Genomic DNA, 27,175 nt, shown 5'->3' with positions numbered 1-27,175 from the left:
AAGTCCTAAAGCACTGTGCTGCACACCAGCTATAAAATCATATTTAAGTAAGATGCACCTTGATATGCAAGTCACTAATTTAGAGGGAAGAAAAGATTAGAAGAAAAGAAGGCTTGCACAAGGAAGGGGGAGCTGCATGCAGCATTAGAGCTAGTTCCCTGATACAGAAATAGTTACTGGGAGCAGGGAGAACAAATAGTGCATATCTGCCTTGTCCCATTCATCTACCTACGTGTGAATGGAAGAACACATAATGAGTTACAAAAAAGCTAAAGCTTTTGGCTGGGCATCAGGGTCTGAGTGCATTAACTGGTGCACAGATGTGTGCGAGGAAACTAACAAAGTACTGTTGCAAACATTTTAATAAAATAACAACGTGCTCTACCAAATGGCTTGCAAATGTTGTTCTAACCAGAATTTAAATCAAAAATCATTCACAGTGAATGCACTTTAAACTCACAGATGTCATACTTGGTTTTTCAGTCACTGAACATGTAAAAATACCATTAGATAATATTTAGTAAACTGCAACTACATAAGGTCCCTCACTGAGTAACACTTCCTGGGATGTATCTGCCCCTGGTTCTTTTGATTTATAGTAGAACCTTCTTCAGTGGGGCGTAACACTAGGAATATCTCTTGGTTGAATGCCAGCTGAAAACACAACACAAAACAGCATCAGTTTGTCACATTGTATTCGCTGAACTGGAATCCAATATATCTTCATAACTATTAAAAAATAAACCAAATATTAAAGACTCTATAAGACAAAGAAGTGGAAAGCAACAATGGACAACTGATGCTAATGGAAAGAAAAGATTTGTTACGTAACTAAAGCAATATTTTACACAAATGAGTGATTATTACACTACATGCTTAGCAGAGGAGCCCTTATTGCTCAAACGCTGATATACAGCATAAAGAGAAGCTGACCTCTGAGCTCCCCTATTTGAATGTACTTTTTTTGTTAAGAAACTATAAGGAACTTATTCAAAAGCAAATTAGACATTAGAAACAGAAAATGCTCCATCCACCTTCCAACCACAACTCTGACCAAGGGCCAGTGTTATAGTAATATGACAAAATCAGAAAATAACTAGCACCCTCAGTTCCCAGGGCACTGTTACTGTTATGGAATCGACTACTTGTTTCAGGCATAATCTAACAAAATCTTTGGCCTGCCTGAACAATTCCTGAAATCTATGAACCTGATACCTTGGGGTTTAAAATAGCAGTGGAATGGATGACCTGATTTCTGACTATTAAATCTAACCTTGAAATTATTTTAGTCATGTTTATAATCTGTCAAAATGTTGATTTTATCACCCATTACTGAACATGATGTAGAACAATGTATAAACAAACTGCATACACATTTAACACTAATAGTTCTGACAGAAGTACATCTACAGATCAACACCACAGAGTCTAACATAAATGTCATGGTGGGAATGCCATGGAGAATATTATACATTGTAACAAAGCAAAAACAATTACATACATTTTAAAACACCTAAGAGAATATAAGAGAATGTATAATGCCCAAAAAAACTCTGAATTAGACTGTTTTAACACATGGTTAAATGATATTACAAAATATTTTTGAACAAAAAAAAAAAAACAATAATCATCCGGGACAGAAATTTCAGGCAGGAATAAAAGAAACACAAAAACCCTATAAATCAATAAAGGGACAGTGTCTTCCAGTTTTCTTGTCCCTGAATCGGCACCTCAGAAAGAGGCAGTATGGATCCATCCACCCTCCCATCCATTGTCTGCTGCTTATCCATGACTAGGTCACAGGGAGGGCAGCAGTTTGAGCAGAGATGGTGAGACCTCCCTCTCCCCAGCTACCTCCTTCAGCTCCTCTGGGAGGATACCTCTGACGCAGAGCACCTCCCCAAGAGAGGCATCCAGGAGGTATCCTAGACAGATGCAGAAACCACTTCAAATGGCTCCTTTCAATGAGTAAGAGCAGGGGGTTTTCAGCACCCAAATGTCCGCACTCCATGCAATTTCTACAGCTGAGCCCAGATACACAGTGAAGGAAACTCATTTCTGCCACTAGCATCCATGATCTCATTCTTTTCGGTCACTACTCAAAGCTCGTGAACATAGGTGAATGTAGGAATGTAGATTGAGCAGTAAATCAATTGCTTCGCCTTTTGGCTTAGCTCTCTCTTCACCATGACAGACTGGTACAAAGTCCACTTAACTGTACCGATCCACCTGTCAACCTCCTGCTCCCTTCTTCCCTTGCTCATGTACAAGACCCCAAGATACTTAAACTCTTCCACTTGTGGTAGTAACTCATCCACTCAGGTGCACTTCTGAACATTCCTGTTCGTTATGGACAAACTGTGTTCAACACCAGAGCACCACTTGGGTTCAGATCATGCAGGCCATTCCTCTCAATCACACCCTTCTACTTTTCACTCCCATTAAATACATGAGCATAAAAGTCCCCCAGTAAAACAATGGAGTCCCCAGAGGGGGGCACCTTCCACCACCCCCTCCAAGGTCTCCAAGAAGGCCAGATACTCTGAACTAATGTTTGGTATATAAGCAGTTCGAGCCTGTCCCCCAACTCAAAGTCAAGGGAAGGCGACCCTCTCATTCACTGGGGTGAACTCCAACATACAAGTGCCAAACTGGGGTGCTACAAGTATACCCAGACCCTCTCAACTAGAATAGAATAGAGTCAAACCCCTCTCCGTGAGTTTGTTTCTAGAGTCCATGCTGTGTGTTGAGGTGAGTCAGACTATATCTCAACAGTATCTCTCTACCTCCTGTACCAGCTCAGGCTCCATTCCCACCAGAGAGGTCACATTCCATCTCCTTAAAGCCAGACTCAGTAGCTAGGGATTGGTCCAACAAGGTCTCTGTCTATGATCGATCCACAATGCACTGGACCTCCATGGTTCCCCCTGCAGGTGATAGGCCTACAGAAACTGAGGCACAGCCATATTGTTTAAATTAGTAATGTACAATATGTTAAAAAAACAAATGTATTAAAAAATGAATTCATATATTCAAATAGACTGAAACACATTGGCAATGTCATAGATAGCAGAAACAGTATATGGGACAGAAAGGCAGAGAATCTTCACAAGTGAAATATTTGATTTAGGCTACACAAGCTCTTATCTTTCATAGGATTTCTCACACAGTTACCCTTTTAAATATAAGAAAACTTCAAATCCACAAATGTCCTTCTAAAAGTATGTTAATTTGAACTAAAATGGTTTTGCAGAGACAAGCTTAAAAACTCCTGAAAACTCCCCTAATAAGGTGAGGGAGCAGATACAGTACTGAATGACATTTTGGAGCTGATTGCAGCAGCATCATGCTTTGCAGGAAGCAGATTTCCTGTTGCCATTTTCAGGGTGGTAAGTGGAAGCACTGTACTCAACTTCCGAGTCACATCAGAGGGTCACAGCCGACGAGGAGAAGACGACTTGACAGGGCTACCCTTGCGATACACACTGACATGAAGGAACAGAGAGGCAGGGGACAGACTGGAGCCATCAGCCTTCAGCAAGTGGACATGTCGGTAGCCTAGAGGTGAAAGGTTAACATTAGAAAGCAGACATTACAAATGAAACAATAGCTACACTCTCTTCAGCCAGGCATTTTCACACAAATTCAAAACGGTACCTGTACGCATGCTAGGGAAAGGCAACGTCAACTGGCCCAAAAAGTCATTCCTGGTGGCATAGTCATGGTCCTCCACCAGGAAGCGGACCAGAGCCAGCTCTGGGACCTGGAGCTGGAAGTTGAGGGTGCAATTCCATTGGGGATTGAAGCCTGGGAAGGACACTCACTGTATTAGTGACACTTATATTAGTGACAGGAATTCTAAGGTGTGTTTTTGCCCAAAAAAGAACAAACAATCAAAGAAGACACAAGAACAAGTTTAAAAGTAATTGTACTATCACAGTGATAACATAAAAAGTAAAGCCAAATCCTTGTTTTACATCCAGATAGAAATATAAATTGGAGAAATAATCATGTAATCGGAGTGGAGAAACAGAACTGGAGTTAGGTGGTTGGGGGGGGGGGCGAATGGGGGAGCCAGGCATAGGCCCCCCAAAATCTGATTGGCTCAACAGGTGCCCCCCATGAATATTGATCATAGACTGAATGACAACATGACAAACAGTGAAATTGACACTGGTCCTTAAAATATCTATTTAGCAGCACTGGGACAGGCAGTAAAGAAAGGAAGGCCCACCGTTGTTGTCAATGTAGTGTGTTTTCTCACGAGCATTATCAATGGGTACACCATGGATCTCCACCCACACCATTGGGTCCACAATTGAGTGCTCCTTGTCTGTGTCTATTTTGGGTAGCTGTTGGGCTGAGATCACCTGTGAAGAATGGAAATTGGGCATTGCAAATGCAATACTGCTGTGTAGCAAACAGGTAAACGCCACGGGTATATAAAAACAAGCACTTAGCTATGCAGTCAGGTTTATAAACATATGTCAAAGAATGGGTTGTTCTGAAGAGCTCAGTGAATCCAAGTGTGGTACTGTCATAAGATGCCAATCACAAAGTGGCACATCACATAAAATAACATAAGTGGGGTCATTGAGTGCTTAGGCACATAGTGGGTAAAAGTCACGAACGCTCTGTTTCCTCCAGAGTTCCAAATTTCCTCTGGCATAAACCCTATCACAAATGGTTTCAATGGGTTTCCATGGTCGAATAGCTGCATGCAAGCCTCACATCACCAAGTGCAATGCCAAGCTTTGGATGGAGTGGTGCAAAGCATGCCACCACTGGACCCTGAAGCAGTGGAAAAGTATTCTGTGGAGTGATGAATCATGCTTCTTTATCTAGCCGTCTGATGGACGAGTTTGGGTTTGGTGGATGCCAGAAGAACGTTACCTGCCGGACTGTATTGTGTAAACTGTAAAGTTTGGTGCAGGAGGGACAATGGTATGGGGTTGTTTTTCAAGGGTTGGGGTTGGCCCCATAGTTCCAGTTAAGGGAACGCTTAATGCTTCAGCATGCCAAAACATTTTGCACAATTGTGCCCCAGTGCACAAAGCAAGTATACCTTGCTAAGTGCTAGCTTAGCATTAGTAACCAGCCACCAGAATTACAATTATAAATTCCCTTGATAAGTAATTGGGTCTGTTTTTCAGCATTATGAGCTCTATGTTGAGAATGCAGTGTTTCTCACCTGTCTATATTGTTGCTCCATGTATTGTTAATATTGTTAATATAAATGCTCAGCTATTAATTCTGTCTAATGAGATTATCAGGAGGGGCGGCATGGTGGTGCAGTGGTTAGCACTGTTGCCTCACACCTCTGGGACCTGGGTTCGAGTCGTCGCTTGGGTCACATGTGTGTGGAGTTTGCATGTTCTCCCCATGTCATCGTGGGATTTCCTCCGGCTGCTCCGGTTTCCCCCCACAGTCCAAAGACATGCTGAGGCTAATTGGAGTTGCTAAATTGCCCTTAGGTGTGAGTGAAAGGTGTTTGAGTGTGCCCTGTGATGGGCTGGCCCCCCATCCAGCATTGTTCCCTGCCTCATGCCCATTGCTTCCAGGATAGGCTCCAGACCCCCCCACGACCCAGTAGGATAAGCAGGTTGGACAATGGATGGATGGATGGATGGATGGAGATCATCAGGCAAATTTTGTCCATTTTGTTGACTAATGATCGTGTAGTCTCTCAAAAGAGGCTTGGTATAGATGGCTTGTAGGGTATGCTCTGTAGTCCGGCTGTCATGGACTGCTCGTCCGATCCTCCCTTATGCCACACCCCCTTGTTACCTCGTGTGGAATCCTGGTGTTCTCAGCTGTGTCTAGTTGTTGTTAATCAATTCTGACATGTCATTAACCCTGTCCGGTCAGTGACGTTATTTGTGGTGTAGTTGTCTTCTGATTGTGTCCTGCCTTTGATTAAACCCCTTATTTGCCTGACACTTGGAGTCCTGTCCCTGCTTCCTCGCTCCGTGCCCCGGCTTTACATAACGCCGGCCTGTATCCCAGCTCTCTTGCCTTGCTTTGGCTTGCACTCTCTACACCGCCTTCATCACCCTCTCCCTGGAATGGTGATCCATGTAGGCTCCAAGCGAATGAGCTCAATAGGAATATTTTATCGGTTTATAGGAAACCGAACTGAAAGTACTTGTTCCTAATAGTACCTGACAACTGTACATTTGTGCACCTACCAAGTTTACAGCAAGATTTAAGGCAAACAAACAGCAAATATCTACATGGAGAGCTGCCAGATGCTGTGTCTGTGTGCCCTGCCATCTTACTTCAACAATACACTGGTTTTATCCAAAGCAACAAATTCCATATACTGTACATTTTCCTATAAATGTGTGACGTTATTTATCCCACTGTTTAGCTGCTTACTAGAAGCTACTTCTGAAATGATTTACACAGCATTGTTATAACAATTAATAGTTTACGCTATTAAATATATTTTCTTTAAAAAAATGTTGTTTAAACCATCTTACTTAAAGGGCAAGTGCTGCACCTTGAACCTTGAGGTTACAAGTCTACCTTCTTAAGGAAAATACCATTGTTTGTGGCTGCATGCCTGTTTTTATTTGACCTAAGCACTTAACTGGACCAATTTAAAAGTGTCACTGAGGGCTTGGCTTGGAAAACCAGCCAAAGATGACTCAACTACAATGCAAAGAGCTATGCCACTATCTGCCCTCTAAATGCCAGTAGCCACTTCAGCTGGTAGGTGAAATATTGTCTGAATGTCTTGTGATATATGTAATACCGTTGCAGCTGAATGCTCACCCTGATAGTCAGCATGGTGGGGCAGTGTCCTGGACCAGCGCATGTGTTCTCCAGGTTGAAATCAGAGTTGGGATCCCGCAGGAAGGTTGGTTTTAGGATGTAGCCACAGCGGCCATTGGGGAGGAAGCGGCCCTGGTTCAAGTCCATCTGCTCACCAGGAGTTTGGAAGTTGAGTGCCACTACATTTATAAAGACACACTGTTTCATTGAAATACACTGTGGCATGTGCTCACTGTCCACTTGCCTTCACTGTTTACTAGGTTCTACCAAAATCTGTGTGTGAAGTCAAACTAAAGCAACAGCAGCTAAGTTTACACAACATGCAATTATTAATCACAATATACAGTAAATGTAACTATGACCAGTGTCCGTGCAATAGCTTGAGCATCCTAGCAAATACTCTCGCAACAGGCTAATGAAAAAAGCTATGAGCTAAGAAGGTCCACATTTCAGTCAATTCTAAATACACTGTCCGTACTTCAACAGACAATACAAGCAGACATTGTTTTCTGATTATGAGTTGTGAATGTAGATTATATCAAAACAAAACCATGCAATGAAAGGGGCAGGCAGGTTCACACAGAAAGCCATGTTCCAGCGAAGTAGTATGGCCCAGCCAGAGTACTAACCCATCTGACAGCCAGCATTCCACATCTCCTGCGGGTTGTAGTTGGAGGACTGTAGTCGCTGTCCTGAGGGGTAGATCCTGCTGAGGTTCCTGCTATTGTATCGAATAAACCATTTTCCTGTGCAGGAAAATAAACATGGAATGACAGAGGCAGGCATGAAAACAAGGACATCATATTAAACTCTGTATGTACTAATCCCCATGCTGTATATATACATATATCAAAATTATTACCACTTACTGTATGTTTCCTGAACAATTCCTGTGATACGTCAATCGTACAATAGCAATACCAAGCCCCAAAATCATTATGGTGCCTCGTACCACATATAACCAAACAAAATACATATCAACAGTCTTTGTTATGCAGTCTATTTTCATCTGGCCATAGTATTGATGAACATAAAAAACATGTTATTTAAGACTGCAGAATGTGGCAAGATTCTGTAGATGAACATGGCCCCGATTGGCTCCCCACCAGCTACTCACCCGCCTCCTTCACATGTCTGAGGGCCTCACTCTCAGAAAAGGAAGCTATCTCATTGGGTGGCTTTTTGGCAGCCTGGCCGAACCCACGGAAGGGTACGCTTCGGCAGTACACCACCAGGTCTGAGAGCTCAAGGCTAATTTTGGGCATCATTGCCTGAACACATGTGCAAAAGAGAAATAAGTTTTTAAAATTCTAATTTGTAAGTAATGTTCTTGTTGATTATTCTGACCATTGTAATGCATTATAAGGGTATCAATAGTGCAATATACAGGACAGATGCAGACTCTAATCCTCATGTTCAGCAATAGACCTATTGAGCAACTACTAGAGTTGAGCCGGATACTCGGCTGAAACGAGTATCCGGTACGGATAACGCACTTTTGACGAGTACGAGTATCATACGAGTAATACAAGTCAATATCTGTGCTCGGATTGAATAAAAATTCTCATTGGGTAGCTGACTGTGTCTGCGTTCTGTAATAGACTAGTCACAGCGCCCCTCCCCTACACACATACAGATTTATTGTGTTGCTGTGTCCCGCTCTGCTCACTCACACACAGAACACTGAGAAGAGAAGAGAACAGCGCTCTCTCTCTCTCTGTCGCTCCCTCAGTCACTCAGGATCGCGGGTTTTTTTCCGTTAACGTTTAGGGTTTCTTCAGCTTCAGGTTTGTTTGTAGAATGCGACTCGCGTCTCTGCCTGTCGGAGTTTTTTTTTTCTTTTTTAAACCGTCAGCTGGCTCTAGCCAGTTTTTTTTTACTTCACGCACTGAGTGTCTGACACTTTCTTGCTGTATTTTATAAAAAAAAATAAAGGTAGTTGTGGTATAATTAATATTACAAATTAAGCTACACACACAAACACACACACACACACTCCCCCCCCTCTCTCTTTCTCTCTCTCTCTGTCTCTCTCTTACTCACTCACTCACTCACTCACTCACTCACTCACTCACTCACTCACTCACTCAGACACACTCACACATACCTGGTGTGGAAATAAAAAAAATAAAAAAGAACCAAAAAAAAAGAAATCACACTGATCATAAAAAAATTAAAAGTTAAAAAAAGAAAGTTATGTTGAGATGAAAACTCTTGTTCATTACATTTTACTTCATAATTGCAACCACATGTGTTGTATTCATTGTTGCAAAACTTGTTCTGTATATAGTTCGTTTGTTATCGTGATCAAAACCACTGATCTGAAGCTCAATGCTGATGCTGTCATGTAAATAGTTTTCTAATCAGCAATAAATATAACAATTTCTGATCAACCCATATCAATTGCATGCTTAAAATAACATACCGGTTAAAGCCCCACCCATTTAAAGACAACCCGACCCACTTCCAGGTCAAACCCCGCCCACTTCCGGGTTAGGCCCCGCCCATTCCGAGTACAGATACAGATACAGATAATTCATATGGTTAACAGATACGGATACAGATACAGATAATGCTGTACTCGCTCATCCCTAGCAACTACACTGATGTTTTTTGCACAATAAAAAACTGAACCAAAAAATGAACATTCTGAACCAATATGGCATGTGATTTGTCTCATATTTTCTAACCATGTGATCATGAGCTATACTGGGCATTTTGTGAGCACATTAAACTAAAGCATGATTTAGTATTGCAATGACAGCTCTCTTGTAGCTCAACAGATACAACATCACTCTAACTACAGTGCTCAGGGGTTCAGATCCCAGGAAATGCATGTCAGTTGTACCTCTTCCCACCACTGTAAGTTTTTCTGGATAAAAGCGCCACTTAGATATCAATGAGCTATACATAGATCGTATGCAGAAAAAATAAAAACCATGGCCCCTCCAGACCTCAATATATACCATTATTGCAGTTCTTACAGTTATGTAACAGAAAATAGAAATATAAATATTTAAACATATCTCTCATTTTGTTACCGCTACACGGGCTTGCTGTTTAATACTGTAAAACTATTGCACAGCAGACACTACTTATACAAAAAGGGACTGTCTTGTATAACTTGATTTCCCTAAAAGCACTGTCATTACGTTATTGTTGGCAAGCACTAAAGCAATTGTAACCGATACATTTACTGCGTAAATGTTATTAATTTAGAATTAATATAAAAAGCTGAATTATATCACTGATGTAACCATACATTCACCATCCAAGGCTCACCTTCGCAGTGTCCTTCTTCTCTTTGCCCCTGCACCCAGCGGTTGCCTCATCCTCAGAGCTGGAACTTGAGCTGGATGAGCTGTCTGCCTTCTCTGGCTGGACACCCTCTTTCTTTCCCTTTATCAGGATCCTCCACTTCAGGTCCTGCCATTATACAAGCAAAATCCTTTAGTAATGACTTCCTCTGGGATTTAATGAAAGTCATTTTAATAAATTTTAATAAATGAATAGTGTTTTGTACAACTTTATTTACCAAAATACCATAAAGCTTTTACTGAGCAACTTAGTTATTGCATACAGAGTGATGGGTTAATGTCAATTTATAATAAAATGTTAGCTGTAATGTTACTTGGTGATTAATTTTGATTTAACCATCTTTTCAGAAAAAGAATGAATGTATAGCTTTGTAAAGCTGCTTTGGTCCTACCATTCTTAGCTTCTCAATTTAAAAAAGAAGACTATGTGGAGATCTCCAAATACCAGTGCAGCTTTGTGGCATGGATGGCACCGGAGTACCCCCATCGGCATCTCAGCCATGCTCCCCCTTGGATTCCGGTCGATAGGGCTTCCCCAAGGTTTTCGCACCCTGTCGTCCAGTTGTTCTTGTTTTACCGGTTGCTCCTGTCTCGGACACTCCTCTCCCAGCTGTTCCTAGTTTTCCCCGGTTTCGGTATTCTATATCTGGCAGCTCGGTTTTCCGATCCGTGCGAAATCTTCATGGTGTGCCCAGAGTTTGAGCGTTTTCTCCTGTGTCTGATTACTGGTGTTCTGACTTCTGCTACGATTCCTAGACTCCGAGTTTTTGCCTGCCCTCTTCAGTACCGACGCCGATCGCCCGACCCCTGCCTGGAAACCTGACCTTGCTCTACGCCTCTGCCCTCTTCTGTACCTACGCCGATCGCCCGACCCCTGCCTTTAGTAAACGGAAAGACCTGAAGCAGATCCGCATCAGTGTCCATCTTCTTGTCCATACAACAGCTTTGTTTATCTAATAACCTTTTACCGGCAGAGTTTAAAATTGATGTATAAAGAGAATATGCCATAAACATTTTGAGTCCAGTTGCTCCCGTGTTGAGCTTTCCTCCAGGTATGACCAGTAGATGTGACTTGGATCTTTGAATCTGTGGCTTTTAAAAGCTGTGTAAATAAAAGGCTGGGAATGTCAATTTTAGATGGGTTTTCCACCCACTTTGTGTATGTTAGTGTGAGAGAAGCCTTTAAGTCTTTTAAATACCAATGATTTAAAGAAATATTGGTGACACTTTACATGTATAATCCATTACAGATACCTACATAAAGCATTATAATGCATTCATTAAGTATTACACATATGCCTATAACTATTTATAAAAAGGCATAACACATTATAGCCATGTTTATTATGCATTATACTTACCATTATATTGCATTATAAAAGGTATCAATAGTGCAATATAGATTCATAGAGCTTCATTGAGGATTCATAATGTATAATAAACATGGCTATAATGCGTTATGCCTTTTTATAGTTATAGCGGTGTTTGTAATTCTTTATTAATGTATTATTATACATTATGAAGGTATCTATAATGCATTATGATGACTGCTTTAAATAAAGTGTTACTGAAATATTTTTGTCTGGCTATAGGTTTGTGGTCAAGAGCTGGAAACATACCAGCAAATTGGCCAACCAACGTCTTAAAACCAGTAACAAAAACCCTAAAAACCTGCTGGAGCCATGAAGATCAGATTTAAAACAGTAGGGTGAACAGATGAAGAAACATTCAGAGTGGGGCCCACCTCTGGTGAAGGTAGGCTGGAGAGGAGCTTGTCATTAAGGGGCTTGCTAAGCAGCTTGTCCCCTAGGATGGTGCAGAGGTGCTTCGCCATCACTGTCTGCTGCTCTACTGTGCAGTGGTTCTCCAGAGATAGTACCAGGGGGTATGGGGAGGCCTGGCAGGCAAGGCGGTAAATATGGATTATACTCATGAGTATTTTTCAACTAAGAATCAATAACTATTGGGTAAAAGAGGTTGGGCTAGCTCTGCATTGCAGGTTATCAAGAAACAGGGTTAGATGAAAAATGCTGATTCTCTTAAGAGTCCACAAAACAATTATTAAGAGAACATACATTGTGCTGATTTGTCCCTGGAGGAAGCAGCAGCAAAGTAAGAGCTAAATATGTAAATAAGTAAGTATTTTGTTTTCGTTCCAAATCCTGCAAACAGATTAGCCCTGGACCAGCGCCTGCTGATTGTTCAGGTTCTCACCTTGAAGGCATATTCTGCAATGGTCTCAATGACTTCCTGGAAGGTCACCTTGGACGTGAGGGTGTGCCCATGGTAGATAACAGGCTCACCGCTGTCACCATCCCAGCAGTCCAGCTCCACACACCGGCATCCCTGGTTCAGAGCTCTGAACACCCACACACACATAATGACACCACACTTAAGCATACATACTCATACACCCTTAAAACACCATCTTGTCACAGTAATCTAAGGTATAATACACATTCTGAAACTGCAAAGGGATAAAGGGTGGTCAATGAAAATGGCCTTCTAGTGACCACACAATCACAAATACAATATCTGATGAGGACTGGCTGGGGAGTGTGTATAATAGCCGAATTACTGAAGTAAACCTTGAAATTCCTCTCTACATCCTTGAGTGTTTGTTTTAAAGATGAGGTCAAAAGTAGAAATGTACTATACAGCATAGTTTTCCAGTTCTGGTGGGCCTGCTCAAACACATCTTAATCAGCCTATTACTGGGTTTACATAAGAACATAAGAAATTTACAAACGAGAGGAGGCCATTCGGCCCATCAAGCTCGTTTGGGGAGAACTTAACTAATAGCTCAGAGTTGGTTGATGGTTTTAGCTTCCACTACACTAGCAGGAAGACTATTCCATACTCTAACTACACGCTGTGTAAAGAAGTGCTTCCTCAAATTTGTTTTAAAATGTTCTCCCGCTAATTTCCACTTATGGCCACGAGTTCTAGTATTTAGACTAATATTGAAATAGTAATTTGGCTGAACAGCATCCAGACCCGTTAGAATCTTATAGACCTGAATCATGTCCCCCCTTAGTCTCCTTTGCTCAAGGCTAAACAGATTCAGTTCCGCTAACCTCTCCTCATAAGACATTCCTCTAACACCAGGAATCATTCTCGTAGCTCTTCGTTGCACCTTTTCTAAAGCAGCAATGTCCTTCTTGAGGTATGGTGACCAAACCTGCACACAGTATTCTAGGTGGGGTCTTACCAAGGAATTATATAAGTGTAACATCAGCTCCCTTGACTTAAACTCCACACATCTAGAGATATAACCCAACATTCTGTTCGCCTTTTTTATTGCTTCCCCACACTGGCGAGAGGGGGACATGGAAGCATCAACATACATACCGAGATCTTTCTCGTAATCAGCTACCTTTATTTCAGTGGAACCCATAAAATATCTGTACTTTATATTTCTGCTCCCTGCATGGATTACCTTGCATTTATCTGTGTTAAATTTCATCTGCCAAGTATCAGCCCATTCGCTAATTAAATCCAGATCCCGTTGAAGCCTCTCTGCTGCTAGATTAGTATCTGCTACCCCGCCCACCTTGGTGTAGTCTGCAAATTTAACTAGTTTACTGTATGTATTTGTGTCAATATCATTAATGTAAATTAGGAACAATAGAGGTCCTAAAATTGAACCCTGCGGTACCCCACTATGAACGGAGGCCCACTGTGACATTGTGCCTCTAATAACTACTCGCTGCTTCATGTCAGTTAGCCAGTTTTTGATCCAAGTTGCCACAGTTCCTAAAATCCCTGCAGCTTTAAGCTTTAGCAAGAGACGTTTGTGGGGGACAACATCAAAGGCCTTCTGGAAATCTAAGTAAATCACATCATAGGCCTTTTTGTGATCAATTTCACTTGTAGCTTCCTCAAAGAACTCAAGCAGATTCGTTAAGCAGGATCTACCTCTCCTAAATCCATGTTGGCTATCCTTTATAATGTTATTTGCATCTAGGTAATCTACCATTTTCACTTGAATTATAGCTTCCATTATTTTTCCAGTAATGCTAGTTAAACTGATTGGCCTATAGTTTGCTGGATTACTTCTATCCCCTTTTTTGAATATGGGTATCATATTAGCATGCTTCCAATCTGATGGTACCACACCCGCAGATAACGATTTCTGGAATATTAAAGTTAAAGGTTGGCTAATAATATCCCTCATCTCTTTTAAGACTATAGGTAAGATGCCATCAGGCCCCTGCGATTTATTTATTTTGAGTTTAGCTAGGCTTAGTATCACATCAACCTCAGTTATACATATATTGGTCATAGACGATGCTGTATTCGTATTAATTGGTGGTAAGCTACTTGTGTTCTCTATTGTGAACACCCTTGAAAAATAATCATTAAACTCATTTACCATATCAATTTCATTATCAATTATAAGTCCCTTACTATCCTGCAAATTAGTGATTTCAGCTTTTAGTGCTCTCTTGGAGTTAAAATATTGGAAGAAACCTTTACTGTCATGCTTAGCCTCCAATGCAATTTTTCTTTCTACATCCCTCTTGGATAGCCTAATGTCATTTTTTAACTCTGCCTGTAGACTTAGATACTCCTGCTTAATTTTGAAATCATTAGTTATTTTCCATTTTTGGAACAGAGCCCTTTTCCTCCTGACTTTATTCTTAATTTCCTTAGTAAACCACCTTGGTTGTCGTTTCCTAGATTTAGTTTTGCTGGAAACAGGTATGAAGTCCTCTTGCACTTGCAACAATGTGCTTTTGAAAAATTCCCATGCCTCTTCTACTGTTTTGCTATTTAACTCTGTCCAGTTTGCAGTTTCTAATTTCCGTCTCATACCATTAAAGTTAGCCTTCCTAACATTGTATACTTTTAATTTCGACTTTGCTCTTCGGACACTAAAATTAACCTCGAATTTAACCATGTTATGATCACTACCGTACAATGGGTCTAAAACCTCTAATTTTCCAATCCTATCCTGGTTATTACAGAAAACCAGATCAAGAAGGGCTTCTCCCCTGGTAGGAGTATTAACAAACTGAGTAAAAAAATGATCCTGTACTAATTCCACCATCTCAAGTTCATTTACAGAAGAGCCAGAGATTGTGTCCCACTGTATCCCAGGTAAATTAAAATCACCCATAACCACCACATCATTTTTATTACTCATAATCCTGATATCATCATATAATATTCTGCTTTCCTCTACAGCTACATTAGGTGCTCTATAACAAACCCCGACAATTAGGCCATTTGAATCTTTAGCATCAAGTTTTATCCATACAGCTTCTGAATTTTTATTTTTATCAGTGAGATCCCTTGCCTGCAAGTTTTCTTTTACGTATACTGCAACACCACCTCCCTTCTTGCCTATCCGGTCTCTACGGAACAACGTATAACCATCCATATTATATTCATCACCATCATTGTCACTCATCCATGTTTCAGTTATTCCTATAATGTCGTAATTGTTTGAAGAAATTAAAGCCTCTAAATCAGTAATTTTGTTTCTAATACTCCTAGCATTCAAATACAGACCACTAATGGTAGGCCTTTTACAGTGTCTACTTTTAATATTTATTTGGGCATTCCGTCTCTCACCACTTAAATTCTTAACTGACCTCCCTGCCCCCCCAGTCCCTAGTTTAAACATTCCTCAACTATTCTGCACATACGCCTCCCCAATACACTGGTTCCCCTATGGTTCAGGTGCAACCCGTCCGGCTTGAACAGGTCCCACCTGTTCCAGAAGGTCTTCCAGTGCCCCATAAACCTGAACCCCTCTTTCCTACACCACCATTTTAGCCACACATTTAATCCCCTTATCTCAGCTAACTTTGCCTGACTTGCACGTGGCACGGGAAGTATTCCAGAGAATACCACCGTGGATGTTCTGCTTCTAAGCTTATCCGCGACTTCTATAAACTTATCTTGCAGAACAGCCCTTCTGCCCTTTCCTATGTCATTGGTGCCAACATGCACCACGACCACTGGATCCACCCCGGCTGGGGCCAAAAGCCTGTCCACTCGATCTGGAAGGTCCCCTACCTGGGCACCAGGCAGGCAAGACACCGTACGGGACCCTCTATCACGGGTGCACACATAACTATCTACACCTCTTATAATTGAATCCCCTACTACCACAACCTCCCTCCTACTGGGGTTAGGTGGCTCCTTGGTGCCCAAGGGCTCACCTGCCTCCCCAGTCTCTTCTGGCTCTAAAGCTGGAAGCACCTGAAAGCGGTTAGACACCGCTACTTCAGGTGATGCCGCCTCTGTGAATTGTGTACGCCCTTTTCTACGTCTACGACCTACGTTCACCCAGCTCTCTCGACCTACCTGTTCATCATTCTCCCCCCTCCCCGCTTGTGACGTACACACAGTCTCCCTAGAAGGCGTATTAACTCTCTCGTTTAACTCATTGTTATGATGGATGAGAGCCAGTCGCTCCTCTAGGTCACGAACCTGGACCATGAGTGAGTCAACTAACCTACATCGCTCGCAGACGAAATCCGACTGGACGCAAGCATCCAGAAGGGCAAACATCTTGCAAACACAACACTGAGCTGGCCCCATAATTACCTAACTCACTATGTCCCCGTCCTTTACTCCCAGCCCAGTATATTAATAGAGAATATTTAAACTTTTAGTTGATCTAATTAACGTATAGTTAAAACAAAGTGCCGCGTACACTAAAACACTAAATTAACACTTGCGTTAAATCGGAACTTTATTATAAATTATCCGGCAGCGTAAGCGATAACAACCTTTAAATTAAACTTTTAAAATCACCAAATTTACAATTACTTACCCGAGATTAACTTCCTGCTGAACCACGTTTAGCTAAACTAAAGCGAAGTTGCTCTAGGGAGGCCAAAAAACCACAAAAAACCCTCTCAAAGCAGGCTACTGCCGGAGCGGGAAAAAAAGTGGAAAATGTCCTCCCGGCCCCGACCGGCGACCGAGCAAAGCTCCGGAGCAACTGTTCTTTTAAAGTTAATGTTACCGATGTTCGATAATATTACCCGCGGGTGTTTGATGCGAAGGACGCAGACAGAAACGCCGCTTGCGCCCGCAGCTGTCGGTAACACTCACGCTGTCAATTAACAAGGACAGACAATTACACACGTAAAAATAAAAGTTAAAAATGAAACAACAACCACCCTCGTAACCGTGCTGGCACACAAACACTCAAATATACTTTACAGATAATTCAAATCAACCGCTTCAACAGGCACACAGCGACTACAGCAATCCCAGCAGCCTCTACAGCCAAGAACAGTTTCTTTTTAGTTTAGTTGGTGTGTTTGAGCAGGGAAATCTGCAAACAGTGTTGGATTCTGGGATTCCAGGTCCAGGATTGGGGAATCCTGCTATACACAGCTCCAAAGACTTCATGACCCAACAGAATGTTTAGATTGGCTTACAGAGGTCATCAATGTGACATTGAGCATGTTTCAGTATATAACATGCAATAGAGTTACTTTACAATATTCACTGGCATTCTGGCAACATCAGAAACCCACATACAACTGAAAGAAACAACAATAACTGAAAAAGGGGCAGTGTTCTTCAATCATTCGTGCAAGGACAGCAATTTGCTCCAAACACTGTTTCACCAAGAGCATGCCTGATTCTGGTAGAAGTACTGCATGTTGGCTGACCCTGCACTGTGTCTTCCAAGCTTCTCATGGAGAATAAAATGGGGCAAAAGAGAATTTCTCCATGGGGATTACAAAAGTATCACTATTGTGTCCTTATTAAATTCTCATAAAGTCCATCATCATGTTAGTTATGTCTAACAGACCAAACACGGCTAGTTGAGAAAGGGAATATTGAGCCATCTAACCACGGCAAGTTGAGAAAGGGAGGAAACATGAAACATGCATGTGTTTATACCTGATGTAGGGCTCTGTGCTGCTGGCGCTGGTCACCTGGTCCTTGGTGAGGTAGGTATTGTGAGAAGAGGAGATGAAGTAGTGAGCCAGTGGCTGTGTCATGTCCTGGTATACTTGCGAATGGTTTCGGTTGAACACGTCGTTCTCACAGGACAGCATGTATAGCGTAAAGCCATTTGGGGTCATGAACTGGTTCTTCTGAGCTGTTGTATTAGACAACCATATGCATAAGCATTGTTATTTGGTTTGAGGTGTAAAAGCAAAGTCAAGACTGAAACAGTTTTATAGCAATTTTTACTGACTTGTAATCAATGTAATAATTGTCAATATTGAAAAACATTTGTTACTGATGTATTTAAATGATTTTTTTTATATTCCCTTGCTTTTATGCATTGCGCTTTTAAGTATTATATTACCTGGTAATTAATTTACAGTCATCTAATACTTTTTAAAGAGCATATACAGTGAGGAAAATAAGTATTTAATGCGTCAACATTTTACTCAGTAAATATATTTCTAATAGGGCTATTGACATGAAATTTACACCACATGTTAGTAACAGCCCAATCCACACATACAAAGAAATCAAAACAAATACATCCATAAATTAAGTGATGTGTAATAAAGTGAAATGACAGGGAATAAGTATTGAATACATGAAGAAAAAGAGGTGCAAAAAGGCTTGGAAAGCCAAGAAACCAGCTGAAATCTGTCAGTATTTAGAAAGCAATCCTGCCCTCTATCAGTGCAAATAAATATCAGATGGTTTAGTCCTAATTGATGGCCTATAGAAAGATTTATCATTACACAAGAAGCATCTAATGATGGGTAAAAGCAAAGATGTCACTCAAGACCTTTGCAACCTGATTGTAGCAAAATGCACTGATGGCAATGGTTACAGATGCATTTCTAAATGTCTGAACGTTCCAGTGAGCACCTCGACCAGGTGTTCCTCGTAAGATTTCTGACAGAGGAATCAAAAGAATAATCAGAAGAGCTGTCCAAGAGCCAAAGGCCGCTCGTGCTTCACAAAGATCTGGAATTAGCAGGTACAGTTGCTTAAAAAAATCAATCAGTAATGTACTCAACCGCCATGGCCTCTATGCACGCTTACCGCACAAGACTGCTGAAGAAAAAGCATGTTGAAGCTCGTTTAAAGTTTGCTGTGCAACAGTTGGACAAGCCAATGAAATACTGGGAGAATATAATCTAGTCAGATGAGACAAAAATTGAACTCTTTGGATGTTATAGCACACACCATGTTTTGGAGGAGAAATGGCACTGCACATCACCCCAAAAAGACCATACCAAGAGTGAAGTCTGGGGATGGGAACATCATGGTGTGGTGCTGTATTTCAGCACATGGTGCTGGCAGACTTCATATAATTGAAGGAAGGATGAATGGAGACATTCTTTATAAGAATCTGCTGCCATCTGCCAGGGTGCTGAAGATGAAACGAGGGTGGACATTTCAGCAAGACAATGATCCCAAAAACATAGCCATGGAACCTCTAAGTTAGTTTCAGATAAATAAAATAAAGCTGCTAGAATGGCCCAGTCAATCATCTCACTTGAATTCAATTGAAAATCCATGGAAAGAACTGATAACCCGAGTTCATAGGAGAGCCCCCCAGAACCATCAAGATTTAAAGACAGTTTGTGTGGAAGAATGGGCCAAAATGACACCTGAGCAATGCATGCGACTAGTTTCTCCATACGAGAGGCATTTTGAAGCTGTCATTACCAACAAAGGATTTCCAGCTAAGTATTAAATAAATTTCAGTATGCATATTCAATACTCATTACCCATGTCATTTCACTTTATTACACAGAACTTAATTTATGGATTTAATCGTTTTGATTTCTTTGTATGTATGGAATACTTGTGTTGTTACTGACATCTGGTGTAAATTTCATGTCAATAGCCCCACTAGAAATATATTTACTGAGAAAAATGTTGACGCATTCAATACTTATTCCCCACTGTAAATACATAAGCTTATCAAATTCCAAAAGGTTCCTTAAAATGATGTGTTACAGAAGGCCTGGTTTTGTGTTCACATGCATCCCACATTCAAATGAACAAAACCCATGAGAAGGCAGACCAAGATCAAGGTGCTACAGGTGGCTGTATCAGGTGCCTGCATCAACCTACCCCACTCATTCAGCTCATAGGTTAGGATGAGGCTCTGAGCATGGATGAGGGAGGCATCCTCGCCCTGGTCACGCAGGAACTCCCGCAGATTAGTGGTAGACAGCACACAACCATTGCTGGAATAGTGCAGGAACACCTGGTCCAGCTCAGGCCGGCGCAGCAACTCCCGGCAAAACTCTTCGGTCTCAGCATGGTCAAGGCGCCCATCAGCAGAGTGGTCGCACTTCTGCAGACAGGAGTTGCATCCAAAAGCAAGTCACATGGATACTGACCTCTCATAAATAGTTATAAATATGTATACATGACAACCAAGAACTCATGACAATGTTGGACCTTTGGATCTTGGAGCTTCTGAAAAAAATTCAAGTAGTCATCAATCTGTTGCATTCACCAAGGTATCAAATAGTCTTGAATTAAATGTGTAACTGTATACATGGGCAGGTACAGTTGATTTTGTTCAAGCACTGAACTACTCAAAACCAATGTTATTTACCATTAAATCAATGAACAGGCATACAACAAATTCAAAAAAACATGCCACACATATAAACAGTTCTATAAATATTCAGGATGACACATCCAGAAGCTCTGGGATACTGAACACAGGTGTAGGGGTTGTCAATCCTGACAAGTATTTATCACTGGAATTTCAGATTTCCTGGCAGGGAGTGTACTGTATGTGTGGTTAAACATAAGGGATGAATTGGCTTGGATGAAATGAATGACTGCTTATGTGTGTCCTGGATTTTTCATTCATAAAATCTGCATGTGTTTTACAATAATTATATACATACAGTTTGTGTGTAGATTTACAGATAACTAATTAATTATATAGTCCTTGGTCTAGGATGTGTGCTGTAAAAATGGTCAAACCTACCATGTCCTTGGTTTGGACACGACTGCAGTAGCAGTTACTGTCAGAAGTTTCCTGGAGTAACAGAATCTGTTCCAGTTACCTATCCTGCCCATAATGCACAGACAACACAGTACCCACACCATAATGGTAAGTAATGTGTCATGTGTCATCATGTGTACAATGACAATATCACTCGGAGCGCCACCCTGGAACTGATTCTTTAAAAGAAACTGGCCGAATGGGCCCGGGGACATGCAATGAATTATTTTAGTATAGCTAAGGAGACATATGGGGTGGCATAGTGGTGCATTGGTTAGCACTGTTGCCTCACACGTCTAGGACCTAGGTTCAATTCTCAGCTAAGGGTCCCCCCTACAAACACTCCAAAAACTTGCTGAGGCTGAGTGGAGTTACCAAATTGCCTGCATGTGTGTTATTGTGCCCTGTGATAGGTTGCCATCCCTACATACATACAACAACCTTGTATGTATGTACAACAACAACAATCCATACAACCTTGAATAAGAAGGGCAGTTTTGGAAGATGGATGGAAGCTGGAGTGTTCTGCTTTACAGACCACTTAGTACTTTTACTTATGTACAAAACAAAATGTATGCTTTATTTGTTAGTGTGTTTGTGCTGAGATGTCACCCAGTCAGTAACAGTAACGGCTTTAGCCCCTACACATGTCAGTGATGAACCCACCTTGAAGAGGGAGCGGGCGTACTGCTCATTCAGATCGATGTTGATCATCTGCAGCAGATGCTGCACTTCATCGTAGCTCATCTTCCCGTCCTGGTTCTGATCAGCCCGCCTCAGGTAGCCCCGGATCCAGGTGTGGGGAGTCAAGGGTACAACAGTGGAAGGTTGCAAAAGCACAAGAGAGAGAGAAGAATCTGAACTCACAGGCCTGTGACACCACAGACACACAGAAACAGAGTCCTAAACTCATGGGCCTGTGACACCACAGACGCACAGCACCAGAGAGTTCTGTCCTCACAGGCCTATGACTTCACAAACACACAGCTGCAGAGAGTCCTGAACTCATTGGCCTGTGAATTCACAGACACACGGCCGCAGAGTCCTGGGCCTGTGACTCCAGACTGCTCTCACTATGAAAGCTGGTTGACACAGCAGCATGCAGGTACACAGCAGCGACTCATATTTATAACTAAACACACACACAGACACAGAGTCAAAACAGATGAAAACAGGAAATCTTTATAAAGAAGATGATTCACAGAGGCATACACCACAAGTACATTTTGGGACTGTAGCTTTTATGAAACACTAGTTGCATTCAAACCATTGGGCTCAGGCTTAGCCCGGCCTCCTGAGCACAGTGGAGGATATTTATCCAGTTTCTCCTTCTGGGTCATGTTGTTCAGCCTGTCCTGGAGAGTGCGGATCCCATGGATCCAACTCTGAGCCTCCTCCTCAGTGGAGCAGCACAGGTCCAGGCTCTTGCGGGCCCCTTTGAAGACTACAGTGAAGCACTGGCCCTCCGGCAGGGACACCCCCAGCCTTCGCAGTACTTCTGACTGGCAGCCCTCACGCACACACTCCACATCTGCCACTGAGACTGCGTGGGCCCCGGTGGAGGGATGATATATGGAGTGAGAGAAGTAACAAGAGATACAGCACACACTTTAAAATGTCCTCCTTGTTGTGGAATACTTTTATTCATCCAAAAAGAAAATAAACTAAATTATTATATTGTACATAAAATTCTATAATGCTGCACTGATGGACTGTAAACGTGAATGCTGATCTTTAGATAGGGAAGGTCACACCTAATGTGTTTCCTGAATAAGGAAAAATATGCAAAACATCTGATGCTTGTGAAACTATAATGCTTTCCTTGACCGAGCAGAGATTTTTTCTCTCCAAAGCTCTATTTAAGTTAACAACAATAAATTAAATGAAGCTTTATTTGTAAAATTACAGTAGAATGTGTTTTTTTCCACATATTCCATCTTGCTCCCTTTTTTTGAAGGCATACACGCACCTTCCAGAGAAAGCAAAGCTTAAGGGTTACAGCAGTGTTTCCCAACCCAGTCCTCAGGGAACCCCGGACAGTCCACGTTTTTGCTTCCTCTCAGCTCACAGTGCACCTGTACCAGGTATTCAGTGTTCCTAATTGGATGGGAGCTGGGAGGGAGCAAAAACGTGGACTGTCCAGGGTTTCCCGAGGACTGGGTTAGGAAACACTGGGTTAGAGGGCAGAGCCCACACCTCTGGAGCATAAAGGACATTGCTGATATGATTACTCTGCCAAGCATGGAATTCAAACCAAGCACCTTCCACACACACCAACCCCTGAAGAAGAAGAAGGTGACTGACCCAGATGGGAACTGAATTCACAACCCCCAGCCTTGGAGAGTGGTGCCTTATCCATTCGGCCACTGGGCAATCACTTGAAAGTGCATTTTCAAGATGGCCTCCCATCAAAGAGGGAAATATATTTTGCTGAAGAATTACTGCTACGTTTCAGGTACTATATTCCATTTGTGGAACAAACAGATTACTTCAGAGCACAGATCCTGTGAAGAGTGGAGAAGCCGAGAAGCATGAAGCATGGGGCGTAAAACACAGGCTTCTTGCTGCAGACTTAAATAATAATCATGATAATTTTAACTATGATGGCGGACATAATCAATATTATTTTTCAGTTCACAAAGATGTATACTGTAATTCCAAGCATAACAGTCTCCTAATCCCATCCAACAGGCACAGTATTAAAACAAACTGTGTCTGGAAAGTGGCCAGAAATACCTGGACAAGTTGACTGAACTCTAGCAGGTGGCTTTTCATAAATGCATCAAGGGGAATGTGCAGTGTTGCCATCTTTCATGCATCTGGTGTGACAGTCATGCTTTCAGACTCTCACGCTCATGCAAGAAGTCTTATGGTAATTCAATATTATCCCATTATTTACCTAAAATTAGCTACATCAAAAGTGTAGGTGTCACACCCCACTCCGTCCGATCCTAATGTGTGCCACGCCCCCTCGTTAACCTCATGTGGAATCCCAGTGTTTTACAGCTGTTTTGGATTGTTGTCATCAGTTCAGTGTATTTAGTCCACGTTTCCGTTTGTATCCCCAGTTCGGTCATTGACGTTATGTGGTGTGCTTTGTGTTTTGGCATTAAACTCCGTATTCCCCGATCCCTGGCTTCCGTTCGCCTGATTCCCCGATCCGTGCTGCACGCGACGTGACAGTAGGGCTAGTTTGCAATCCCTATAGACTATTTACTAGGGGTGTAAATCACAGCTTTCCTCGCGATACGATACAGTAAGCCAACGGTTCGATTTTTTTTTTGATACCTCAGAAATTCCCATGATACGATGCGATACGATTCAATTCAGTTCGATACTGGGGATAGTAGTCAAAATGATGAAATTTCACACAATCCTTTACATTTCAATGGATTAAAAAAGGCAAATATAATTATGTCCCATAAATCAAGCAAAATAAAGTGCAATAAGGTAAAAATAAAAACTTTGGTTGGATGTAGATTAACATGGTGAATAATTTTTATTTTGAATCAAGTCTTCTCCAGACAAATACAAAAGTGCAACAAAAAGTATGTCCATAACTGACATGACCTGCTCGTATGACCCTCTTGTGTGCTACGCCCCTCATTAACTTTGCATTCCCGATTGTTCCCAGCTGTTTCTTATTGTTTCGTCTAGTCCTGTGTATTTAAGTCCACGTCACAGTCTGTCGCCCAGATCTGTCATTGAAGTTTTCCCCGTGTTGTGTGCTGTGCTTGCAATAACCCCCCCCCCCGTTTGTTGGATTTCCGTCTGCCTGACCCTGATTCCTCGTTCCCTGCTTGCTCTCCCTATGCTGGGATACAACAATAACAAGTTAAATAAAGTTCAATAAAGTCATAAAAAACATTGCATGGACAGACATGTAGAATGAGGAAGATCAACACAACATGACTGACTTCTGCGGTGAAACAAGTACAGTCTAACTTCGTTACAACATACCTCGGGGGACATTAAGAATTTGTACGTTATAACCATAGTACGTTGTAACCAAGTCCGTCAAAATGAATGATAGAACACAAAATGTATATTAAAAAAACCCTCAAGTTGACACTATGACATACAGCTTGTGTAGTTTGAAGAATATAGTTCCTATTCTGAATAGGAACTGTATTCTTCAAACTAGGTTAATATCAGTTACTCACAGACAGCCGACATAACGCAAAATCCATTGCCAGCTTATCGTTCAAATCGCCTTACTGTAACCTAATGTCAAACCGAAATTATACACCTGTATAATTCAATTGGCTGAAATAAATTTTGATACATGTGTTAGACACCTGTCTTTTGTTAATTTCTTTCACTATATGTCACACAATTACACCAATAACCACGATAATTCTGAATTATTTCCACCTTGTCGGTCAGCAAAATCAGTTTCCTTTTAGCAGGCATCTTGCTTGATATGCGGCAGCATGACACCATGCAAAACCATGAAAAAACGGGGGCTGCAATCAAGGAGTCCGGCCGGCGTGGAATGCTTCGTGAGGATAGGTTCATACAGTTAGGCGTTGCTAAGCGATGTAGATGGCCGGCAACAGCCGATTCTGAATTGTGCGCGCGCTCGGAAGATGAGGCTGTACGTTGTAACGAAGGTCAGTTTGCCTATTTTCCTCTGAAAATCATACCTCATATCGAAGTTTACGCTGTAAAGGTATACGTTCTAAGCGATACCGGCAAACGGAATACTGCATTACGCGAATTCGGGACATTGAAATTTGAATGTTGTATTCGTGTAGACGTTATAAACGGGGTACATTGTACCGAGGTTCGACTGTATGTCAGTATTCTTCTTTGAGAGGTTTTTTTTTTAAAAAAAATTAAATGGTCAACATGTTCAGGAGATTGTGGGCTCTGAGCGTAGCATCCAATGTCACCTGCTGTATTAAACACACACTCTGAAGGTATGCTAGCTTGTGAGCTACTTGTAAATGACCAAGTCAGAATGATCTACTGTTATGATCGCTGGTCGGCGAACAGGCAGGAAGCGGGGAAGGACGAGGCAGGTAGGCGAGGATGCAGGAAACGGGGTTTTATTAGGGAAAGACAGGGCAGACGGCGATGAACATCAATGACGGATCTGGGGAAAACGGCTTCAGATGCGGACTAAATACACAAGACCAGCCGAAATAACAGGAAACAGGTGATCACAATCGGGGTAGTACGCGTAGGTAATGAGGGGGCGTGGCACACACGAGGATCGGACGAGCAGGTCATGACATCTACCTACTATAAAAATATAAAACATATATTTATGTATAAAAATATTGAGTATTCTTTAATATTTATTATTACTAGTATTATTATTATTATTATTATTATTATGAATCATTTCCCTTTGGGATAAATAAAGTATTTTTGAATTGGAATTTGGATTTTAAGTTCCTTCACCTTTCTATTTCTCAGCTCGCTTTTCGGAGGGAAGTTAATGTCGTAGTTTTTATGAACAGTCCGAAAATGCCGCTCCACATTTCCCTTCTTCGGAATACCAATGGTACACTGACAGATGAGTCAAATGCACTTCGAATATGACATGGTGAAATAAAACAGTCCTCCTCCCATTCCATATGGAAGTGGTCAGTTTTTGGCTTCTTACTTGGTCCAGCTCCCCCATTCATTTTTATACCTTTTCTTAAGTTTAGTAGAAATAAATTGGAGGCTAACTAGGCGACTCGGTAGGTTGCAGTAGCTGGCACGGTTGAACGCATCATCCATCCTCTATTTTTTATGCCATACAATCTACCCACACTACCTTTGCAATCGACCAGTAGATCGCGATCGACGTATTGGGCAGCCCAGGTGTAGACCATGTATACGTCGGAGTGGATTATGAAAACAATACTGGAGCAGGCCAGAAAATAAAAACGCATGTATCGATATTTATGCGGTTACATCAATGCATCGGATCGTTTGCCGTTGAATCGAAATATCGATACAAATCGATGTATTGTTACACCCCTACTATTTACAAACTAATACACAAATTTAAATGTGTTTGCAGACTTGTCTCAAATTAAAAATCTCACTCCAGTCAGGTGACCAAATTTGGTAACCCTGTAAAGGGCAGCTAAGCAATCAGGGACTAGGGAACAAGTACTACTTTTCCACAGAACAACATGTTCTCCATGGCTCACCA

General features: G+C 41.7%; 1 protein-coding gene across 1 annotated transcript; it reads right to left on the bottom strand.

Moving 5' to 3' along the window:
* Positions 1-347: 347 nt before the first annotated feature.
* LOC140587374 (1-phosphatidylinositol 4,5-bisphosphate phosphodiesterase delta-3-A-like) lies at positions 348-22,497 on the bottom strand. The gene is made up of 13 exons (XM_072708639.1): positions 22,336-22,497; positions 21,688-21,817; positions 20,127-20,352; positions 17,973-18,174; positions 12,309-12,453; positions 11,839-11,991; positions 10,060-10,203; positions 7,895-8,048; positions 7,407-7,523; positions 6,778-6,956; positions 4,235-4,370; positions 3,658-3,807; positions 348-3,558 (listed from the first exon to the last, which is right to left on the bottom strand). Exons 1-13 carry the CDS (start codon positions 22,359-22,361, stop codon positions 3,434-3,436), a joined length of 1,887 nt encoding a protein of 628 aa, XP_072564740.1. The 5' UTR covers positions 22,362-22,497; the 3' UTR covers positions 348-3,433.
* Between the last annotated feature and the right edge of the window lie 4,678 nt (positions 22,498-27,175).

Source organism: Paramormyrops kingsleyae, unplaced genomic scaffold, assembly GCF_048594095.1.
Source record: "Paramormyrops kingsleyae isolate MSU_618 unplaced genomic scaffold, PKINGS_0.4 ups194, whole genome shotgun sequence".
Lineage (NCBI taxonomy): Eukaryota > Metazoa > Chordata > Actinopteri > Osteoglossiformes > Mormyridae > Paramormyrops > Paramormyrops kingsleyae.
This window is presented reverse-complemented; position numbering and strand designations above follow the sequence as displayed.